The sequence below is a fragment of the Haliotis asinina genome, chromosome 5 (genome assembly GCF_037392515.1).
Source record: "Haliotis asinina isolate JCU_RB_2024 chromosome 5, JCU_Hal_asi_v2, whole genome shotgun sequence".
NCBI lineage: Eukaryota > Metazoa > Mollusca > Gastropoda > Lepetellida > Haliotidae > Haliotis > Haliotis asinina.
This window is the reverse complement of record NC_090284.1, coordinates 49,427,245-49,436,809: the sequence shown is the minus strand read 5'-3', so window position 1 is coordinate 49,436,809 and position 9,565 is coordinate 49,427,245. Positions and strand designations below refer to the sequence as shown.

General features: G+C 39.9%; 1 protein-coding gene across 1 annotated transcript in view; it reads left to right on the top strand.

Moving 5' to 3' along the window:
- The first annotated feature begins 2,850 nt into the window (after positions 1 to 2,850).
- The window catches only part of LOC137284701 (sodium-coupled monocarboxylate transporter 1-like), a 15,320-nt gene continuing 8,605 nt past the window's right edge, over positions 2,851 to 9,565 (top strand). Inside the window, exons 1-6 of the mRNA XM_067816614.1 lie at positions 2,851 to 3,219; positions 4,374 to 4,439; positions 5,150 to 5,201; positions 6,506 to 6,573; positions 9,037 to 9,191; positions 9,486 to 9,565. The exon at positions 9,486 to 9,565 is cut by the window's right edge and continues 61 nt beyond it. Of these exons, the coding sequence (XP_067672715.1) occupies positions 2,854 to 3,219; positions 4,374 to 4,439; positions 5,150 to 5,201; positions 6,506 to 6,573; positions 9,037 to 9,191; positions 9,486 to 9,565 (787 nt within the window). The 5' untranslated portion in view covers positions 2,851 to 2,853. The remainder of the gene's footprint in view (positions 3,220 to 4,373; positions 4,440 to 5,149; positions 5,202 to 6,505; positions 6,574 to 9,036; positions 9,192 to 9,485) is intronic.

Below are 9,565 nucleotides of genomic sequence, written 5' to 3'. Positions count from 1 at the left end.
TCACCCAACGTGTTTTCAAATCCAGTGTGTTCAATATTTTTCCCCATCCGTTTACATAATGTCTATTTACGCTGTGACCGCACTAGGTAGTGCCTTTGTGGATATTTTCAACTTCCAATGTGCCATGAGTTATGAGTTTTGAATTACGGCATTGGTTTCATTCATCCGTGTCATTTTAACGTCTCAGCCAAAAGCTAACACTTACAACGGTGTTAATGTTTTTGAAACAGAATGGAAAGCAACACTCTCGGTAAGCAGATCAAACAGTCGCAGGTCAGGATGTCGACACACAGTAAATTCTCTCATGTCTTAAGTGTACTTTACAGTGAACCCTTAAACGGTCGTAAAACCTGACATGACATCAGAAACTAGGTCGTCGAGAAGAAGGGTTCGTAACTAACACGTTGTACACACGTATCCTGACCATTGTAAAAGGTCTCTTTCCTACTGCCTTTGTCTTGCCAACAGGTTAAACTGTCCGTACGATGAAGGTTATATTACACTGCCGTTCATGTGTGTATCAACGGCTTTCATTTCTATCACTTCGGGCATGTATTGACATAATATATATATCAGATTATAAAGAGTATCGGATCGCAATGTTAAAACATGTTGTGCAGCAAATGGGTGAGATGCGTGACGATCCAGGTTAGAACTGGTCTTCAAGAACAACTACTCGTCGTCTGGCATCCGGACATGGCTGATACGTGACAGTACTGCATTTTGGTAGACAGATGCTGATGATGTTGATCACTGGGTTCTCTTGTCCAGACTGAGCCAAAACGTATTTCAGTATTTCAGACTGGTTTATTCAGTGCTGCAGGCCATGTGACCTAGTGTACAATTACACCACGACATATTATTTTGCCACGTGGATACCACAACATATTATTTTGCCAGAATATTTTGGACAGGTAAATAGTATGTGGACTTCGTCTTCTGTGTAGAGATCCATACAATATGGTCGCAATATCGTTTCTCCTTCCTTCAGATTGTTCAATGCTATTCTAAATTTACAGAATGCACGTACCAAGGACGTGTCGTGAAGACAAGTAATATATCCTTCTGTGTTAAAATCAGTTTTAAATCCCGAGTATGACAACAGATAACTTGAGGTAGAAATAGATAAATGCCAATCCTGGATAAAGATCTCCTGTAACCTATGTTTGAAAGTGCTGATGAATAGCTTTTCTGTTGTTGACTGCTGACTGAAAACAAACAATGCCACTCATACACATTCTTTGATGTCACAACGTATCTCGAATAGATATGTCTTCCCACACTGAGCAGACACTCTTCATTGGTTCCATCTCATATCTCCCTCATTCATCATGTCTTTATGACTCTCCCCTGGCTCCATCTGACATCTCTCTCGTTCATCATGCCTGTATCACTCTTCCCTGACTCCATCGGATATCTCCTTCATTCATCATGCCTGTATCACTCTTCCTTGGCTCCATCTGATATCTCCCTTGGTCACCATGTCTTTATCTCTCTTCATCGTTCGACTTCGAATGTCTCATCTTTCCATCATTCCTCCACCATGTTTCTGTCTGTTGTCCATAATGGTTCCTTCACTTGTCTATCGTCCGTTTCCTACACATGTCATGCGGTTTTCAGTTGATCTTCATGGATCATATATTCCCTGGACGTGACGACTGTCTGCGAAGAAATGCATCACGGATAACATGTTATCCCTGGCGATCCCTTGAATGTGTTTCCCACTCATCGAATCACGTTCGTCAAATTCGAAGTCCTGTCAACCAAAAACCAGGACTTTACAGAAAAGGAAACTGTCAGAAGCCATCGAAATCCGCCGCCATAAACCTATGAACAGTAGAGACCAAGCATAGACTATCTAAGAATTATGAGTGTTGTTACCACTTAATCCCACTCGTCATTGACTTCATCACCAGTGCTCTTTGTTGTTGTAGATCCCCACTGGCCTCTTCCTATTATGTAGCACTTGGTTACTGTATCACATGCTGTTGTTAATGTTAATCCGCTGTTTGTCACAACATACCATGTATATAAGCTTCTCACTATTTGGTTGTATTCACATTTAGGTTGAAAACGTTGTAAGAATCTGTATCGAAACGTCGCTCAACCTAATAAACAAGAAGTTGTAATCCATAAAGCTCTATGTTTCATTTTGTTTTCATCTCCACTCCTGTAACCTAGACCTATCATGATGACCTGATAGTAACCTGGACGTACATATGCTGCGCTTTTTTGTCACTAGCCCTGGACGTACAAAAACAATAAAATCATTTCCACATCCATAAGAGGTATCATCACAGACCCGATTGTACAAGTCCAGCTACATCATGATCATCTCTTTACTTAATTCTTTAACATCACAATATTGCCAATATTACATTGGTGTGACGGTGATCTGTAAGTATGATGTGTACTGTGAACGAGTGAGGAATTATTTGCTCATGAGATTTAATGGACAGGAGCCGGATTCAGGTTGCAGTGTCATGACACAGTGTGTAATATGAGTATCTCCATTATTTTTTTAACAAACAATAGTGCAAATATATTTTGTTTTCTTTTTCTTTGTCGTTGTACGTGACATTTTCTTCCCTGTCTATGATGATCGCATTTTTTTTCTCCAAAGGTGCAATGTTACTACCATGTCTATCCGGGACCTCTAGAGTGGAGCTTTCACTTGCCTTGTGTGTACTATGTACAATAAAGTGCCCATATACGACACGCGTCATAGTGCGTCCACAGGTCGAGTGTATATAAAAACGTGCTTGGGCTTGTAAACAGACCCGTCATTGTCCAGGAGATGTACATAGTATGCTGTCTTAAAACAGTTAGGTTCGCGTCAGTGTTTTGAACAGCATGGAAATGGATTACAGCATCTACACCGGCAGAGCAAAGGCTTTCTCTGTTGTTGACTATGTCCTCTTCTCCCTCACTTTGGCAGCATCGTTAGGGATTGGGCTGTTCTTTGCCATCAAGGACAGAATGAAACTGGATTCGGAGGAGTACCTCTTAGGTGGTCGCAAGATGTATGTAATCCCTGTAGCCTTGTCGCTGCTGGTGACGTTCATGTCCGCCTTGACTTTGCTTGGGGCGCCGGCTGAGATTTACAACTACAATACGATGTACTGGTGGATATGTGCATCGTTTGTGTTAGCAATAATACTGGCAGGTGTAGTGTTCATTCCGTTCTTTTTCAAACTGGGAGTCACGAGTGTCTTTGAGGTGAGAATTGTTGTCATCTGAACAGAGTAAACAAAATACGATAGAAGAATAGCAGAGACTGCTGTTGAGATTCATTCTGACACATATCAAATGCTTCTAGAAGTTTCACCTATTTCTATATGTTATCTTATTTAACCAGTGAAGATCCATACAAGAATTGTTCATCAGCAGTCCATGTATGTTACTAGAGGCGACTAACGAGGGTCGGCTGGTCAGGCAAGCTAACTTGGTTGACACATGTCATTTAATCCCAATTGCGTACATCGATGTTCATGATGTTTATCACTGAATCCAGACTTGAATATGTCTAGACCACCGGCATATAGCTATGGTGCTTGGGGTGTTAAACAACAGACATACATATTCCAGTTTACGTCACTTGTTAAATGTACATAGATAACCAGGTAGGCTCAATGCTTCTTGTATCCGAAAAAGTTTCATGGTATACTAAGAATGAGCACCATGACGTATGGCTATACAGGTTATTTTATTCAGTGAGTGCGACGTTTCAACATAGATACTAATGTCGTTGACAATTCAAAGTTGTAAATTTGTGGAGTGAATATACACAGGAATTGTTACAATAAATGAGAAGAAGATGAGTTGTTTATACAATTAATGGGGTTCATGTACACAAACTGATGGGAAGCCAGAACTTAATAAGAAGTATGGTATAAGAGATTGGACGCCAGTAGAGTGTAACAAAGTGGGTTGAAGTAGAGAATTATTTTAACAAGTGTGGAATTTGGTAGCCCTCATCTCTGTTGATCGTTGGTTCAATCTTCATTATGTGGAGTGTGTCTAGTAGTTTGCTGAATTTGTAGTTGTTCTAGTTGTTGTTCTAGTTGATGGTGTGGTTTGGGTGGTCTCTGATGTGATCGACAATGGCTGATTTGGAGTTCTGTTTTCTAACTGAGATCTGGTGTTCCTTGAGTCTATGGATGAGGGGTCTGGAGACTTCACGACATAAATTTATTTCCCTGTACCATTTGCTTGACAACGACATTAGTATCTATGTTGAAACGTCGCACTCACTGAATAAAAGAAGTTGCATAACCTCAAATCATAGTCCTCATTCTTTATCTACTCAGCTTCTAGAAAGCCTATCAAAGAAGTTTCATGTTAAATTGAGATTATACGATATCTTGTTGCAGTATCTTGAGATGAGGTTCAACAAAGCTGTCCGCATTCTTGGTGTCGTCATGTTTCTTATACTAACGGTATGTTCACATATAATATTAATTATATCATTTTGTATAGCATTATGACATAGCTTGGTAAAACTGCTGTCAGTGATAATCAAGAGTGTAAAGGGTGGCTTGTGAACAGGTGAGTTTAGGCTACATAAAAAAAGTTATGAACACTATGAACATAGTCCCAGCCAATTGTTTAAATTAAATGTATTCTTTTATAAAAGCAAAATTTCATATGTATGAAATCCCGTAAGGGACATTGTCGGGTTGACGCATTGTCGCCTTATGAAAACAAGCAGATTATGTCGATATTTACCGAAGTGCAACAACGCGCTGATGTCCTTTCCAGGGTTCCATACGCATGAAAAGGAAATATTTAATTTGTATTTTATTAAACACCAGAGGAAAGGAACACCAGTCTTAGTCAACCAACAACACAAGAATGCACATAATAATGGTGATGCCGTAATGAAACCCTGCGCTTCCCGAAAGAACTATAATTGTTTCTTGTGCCAAGTTATTTCATTCTTGTTTTCTTGTATTAACAAATGAAAAACTCTTTATTTCAAAATCCAATTTGAGCTAAAGTATTGTATATTAAGAATGCTTGCTTTTAACTTTCTACTGTTTATATATCGGAAGCGTCCCCACCTAGACTTCAATTTCACCGTTCCACAGTGTCCTTCTTCCAACGTACAGGAATTTCCAAAATACTGTTACGTCTTGTATCATTTCAGCTGGTGTACATGTCCCTAGTGCTGTATGCGCCGTCCCTGGCTTTAAATGTTGGTAAGTGAACTGTATGATGTTTAAATACCGAAAAGAAAAAGACGATACTCTATCCATGAATCGTCCATCCTGGAATCAGTGAGAACCATGATGAACTTAGGAATCTACGTATAACTAATAATATACTAGCGTATGCACTATTATTTTTCAAGCAAATTTAAAACGTGATGAATGGATCATTAAAAACAGTGATGACAATATGGATTTCATGGAAAGGGTAAGCTACTATAGCACAAGCCAGTCTCACAATGCGAATAAAATCAGAGGTTCTTGTCGAACCTAAAACCCTCACCCCAGTTAGTGCTTGAATGTGCAACGTCGTTCCTTGGCCCAGAAATGGTACTCTCTTTGATGCAGCAGAGAACTCACCACCGAACAAAAAGAGTAGATTTTCCAGTGGGTCGCACATTCAGGCCATACGACAACCCAGCCCACTGCTGCCATTTTTTGTAGCATAAAATTTTTTTTTAGTAACATTTTCTGTTATTCAAGTACTCACGCTTTACTCACATTGAAAATATTTTCACTTTACTTTTTAAGTTTCTTTGAAAAAAATCGAAATTTCAAGTATCGAAAGTATCAAGTGGCAGCACAAGGATTCCGTAGAAATGTCGGTGAGAAAACTTTGCCATGCTACAAACGTGGCAGCATCAAGCTTTCGTGGTATCGTTCTTAACATGAAAATCTATGTAAGCCACATTATATGCAGCTTTCAATATCAGCGTATACACAGGCATTTTGTCATTGAATCCGCAACGTTTTTCAGAGGCCAGGATAACTTGCTCTGTTTTAAGCACAGATGATTTATGTCTTAACCCCACCCCTCCCTCCACCCCACCCTCTTTGCTGGTACTGTCTTCGCTGGGTCGTGTAAAACCTTTATTGGTTTTTGCTTTCGTGCGTCAGGACTCGCTGACTTGTTTGATCAATGTCACCAAATCCCAAAATGCGCTGTAGACTGACGTTCAATTCTATTGTTTGTTCTAGACTTGATTATTTACTGACCGCCGTCTCATTGCAAGCATATTGCTAAGTGCATGCATACGCAAAAAAACAATGTCATCAGATGACTGGTACATTCGAGGCTCCTCAATGCTTCTCAAGTCTGAAAAAAATCATAATTTATCCAATAACTGAGAACTTTGCTATGATACACAAAGTGTACTTTTAATAACCATAGAGACATAATGCATGTGACATAGTGCAGCATGCATAATGTCGTTACAATATTACATATCTTGTGTGAAATATCATGGATATTGAGTCCGACATCACGTTTTCTCATGAACCGTTATTTGTTTCAGTGACAGGTATAAACCTATGGGGACTACTGGCCTCTATGGGTCTCATAGCTACAGTGTACACTGCTGTGGTGAGTGGAGGTTTTGTTGGTTGGTTAGTTGATTGGTTGGATGGTTGGTTGGTTGGTTGGTTTGGGTTTTATGAGATACCGTTACTTACCGATATGGTCGTCTCTTGTTAAATAACACCATGCCTTATATAGTAAGTATTCAACACATACATTTAAAACGTTTCTACAGTTGAATATAATGTTTCCTGTCACCACAAACTTTAGTGTTCGTGCCCACCATATAACGTCTCAGAGCAAAGATGTGATCAGTCCTGTAATAGTTTCCAAGCCACATGTAAACATTTGTTCAACTTGTGCTCAGCTTTCTTATTCATTCAAAACTGACCGCTATTGAACATGTTCGTCCGACGTCGACGCCACATCACGCTCCACAAGACGTCGATTCGCGTCTCACGTAGAGCAATATACTGGGTAAACAATTTACTTTATGGCTTTATGGCTCCAGTCTGCTGACATTGGCGTTTGCTACAATTACGACAAAAATGCCAACTCGGAAGGGCCACACGATACATCTGTGGAATGTTTCGTGTGACGTGGTCTAATTACTGCTTATGAACATTAAATGTGCACTCAGTGCACTCTGTTTAATTCGGACTTGTTTGGGACCGACTGAAAAGTCCGAATTAGGCAGCAGTTCGAGTTACACAGAATTAACACAAAAGTAAATGTAAATGCATTTCATTGTAGCACAGGGTTGTGGTTGATCAAACACAAAAGGTAGAACAAAATGTGGCTTAGTGAATATACAAACTTAAAATCTTAGTAGCATCTTAATTATGGTCAAAAGGTGGCTCATGTCGCCAATGCACAGGCTATGATGCCGCTTATTACAGATTATGGAAAACGTTCCAATAACACACAAGGTTAGTTTCAAATCTGGAATATTAGAAAAGTATCAACGTTACAAATATACCCCCTCAGTCATGCCCTCACCTCCATCTTCGTCACGTCCAGCCTAAGTATGTATAGTTTTACTATTACTATTACTATTACTATTCTACAGGGAATACCGATAACAGGGAGGGAATACCGATAACAGGGAATACCGAAAACCTATTGCATTACAGATGAAGCTGAATAATCCGTACATGTCCTCATTGGATTTCAAATCGCCTCGTTTTTCTCTTCTGACAGCAACCTTACAGTGTACATAACCCTAACTGAAAGCAAATAACTATATACAGAAATCTCTGTTTTACAAAGCACGGAATGCTAATTCCGAGCCTTATCGGGAGAGTGGAAAAGCCTCGAGGTCCTCCTTAAAGGTCAAGGTCAGGGATAATGTACGTATAGTGTGTAGTGTTGTGGACGTTCCTCAAACATATCACTGTGAGTGTGTTTACCTAGTTTCTACCGCCCCGGGTTGGTTATAGCTGCTTAATGGCTTATATATATGGGGATCTCTGACTAGCACTTAGCTGCAGCCACAAGTAGGTCATTCAAACAAAACTTCACGACTCCGAATTCCCTCCATATATGACCTACCCACCCTTTGGAAACCGAATGTTAGAACAGGTCATCAGTAACTTATGCTTGTCGTAAGAGGCGACAAAATGGAAAGGTGGTCAGGCTGTCATTTGATTGATGGTGTGATTCTGTAGTCGGATGATTCATCACTGGTCTATCTGGTGTTGACTTAATTTGTTTGGATCAGCTTCTGTCATATGGCTCAGATTGTGATGAGTGGGTACTTTAGTCAGAAGAAACTTCAATGCACCATGGTTCGCTGAAACCAAGCTCTACGGGGTTGCGTCCCTTTATCCGTTGTGATGTTAACGTCTCAATGTGTCAAAATAACGTCTTGGTGCTCGAGAGGATGTCAACATTTCCCTTACTTTAGGCATTCAACTTACATTAAGCTGGGAAATTTGACACTCCTAAGATATTACGTAAAGCGGCTTGAAATCAAATATGTTCTGTTTGTTTGTGGTTTAGAACCACACTTACAACCACACTCTATCTACATAACAGAGGTATGTACACAATTTGGATTACTGACTGACATCATTTGCATCGATCTCCGCAAATGTGATACGAACATGGGCCATCAACTTCAGCGATATCGTTAGCAAACTCTTCCGACAAATGTTGGTTGCTGATGATCAGGTTCAACCCAAATGTTTCAGGGCATTACGTTTCGCAGTAGCATAGGAACATAAATCTTATTTTCCTTGGATTTTTCAAGACAATTAGGAAGCCATCTCTGGATTAATAAAACTGGAAATCCCACAGAAAGACATGTACATCATATCATGCGACTTTTACCTTCCTTCCTTATATTTTCTCAAGAATGATTTTATACATTCCAAATTTCACTCATATGATTATTACCAATGTTTCTCCTGAACCAAAGTCGTCATGGCAAATTGTAGACTTGATGTCATATATTTTTACTCTGTGTATGATCTATATTTCAGACCACACGTACGTTTATCAATAAAAACACTGATCTTTTCTGTATAGGGAGGCATGAAGGCCGTGTTGTGGACAGACACGCTGCAGGCAGTCATCATCGCCGTTGGGTTGTTTGCGGTTCTTATTCAGGGTTCCATCGTCATGGGAGGCTTCCAGAACGCCTGGAACATTGCTGCCAATAGATCTAGGATCAACTTCCACGAGTAAGACTACTTAAGTCAATAACATTTTCAAACGTATCCTTTCTGTTCGAGCAGTTCATTCCACAGCACTTGGAAAACCCGTAACCTTTATTGGGATATTTACGATACCATCTAAACTGACTTCAGAGTACAGCAAAAATCGACTGTGTCTACCTGTAGTTCTTTTCGTCAAGCCATTGTTTTAAAGTGACAAACTATAAGAGTCCATAACATGAGACTCGTAATGTGGATGTACTGTTCAACGTATACCAAACAGATATGACATCACAGTTAGCATTTGTGTTTGGTCTCCAGGGTCAATGCTGATCCCACAACACGACATTCTGTATGGACGGTCGTAATCGGTGGAGGTTCCCTGTGGCTGAGCAACTATG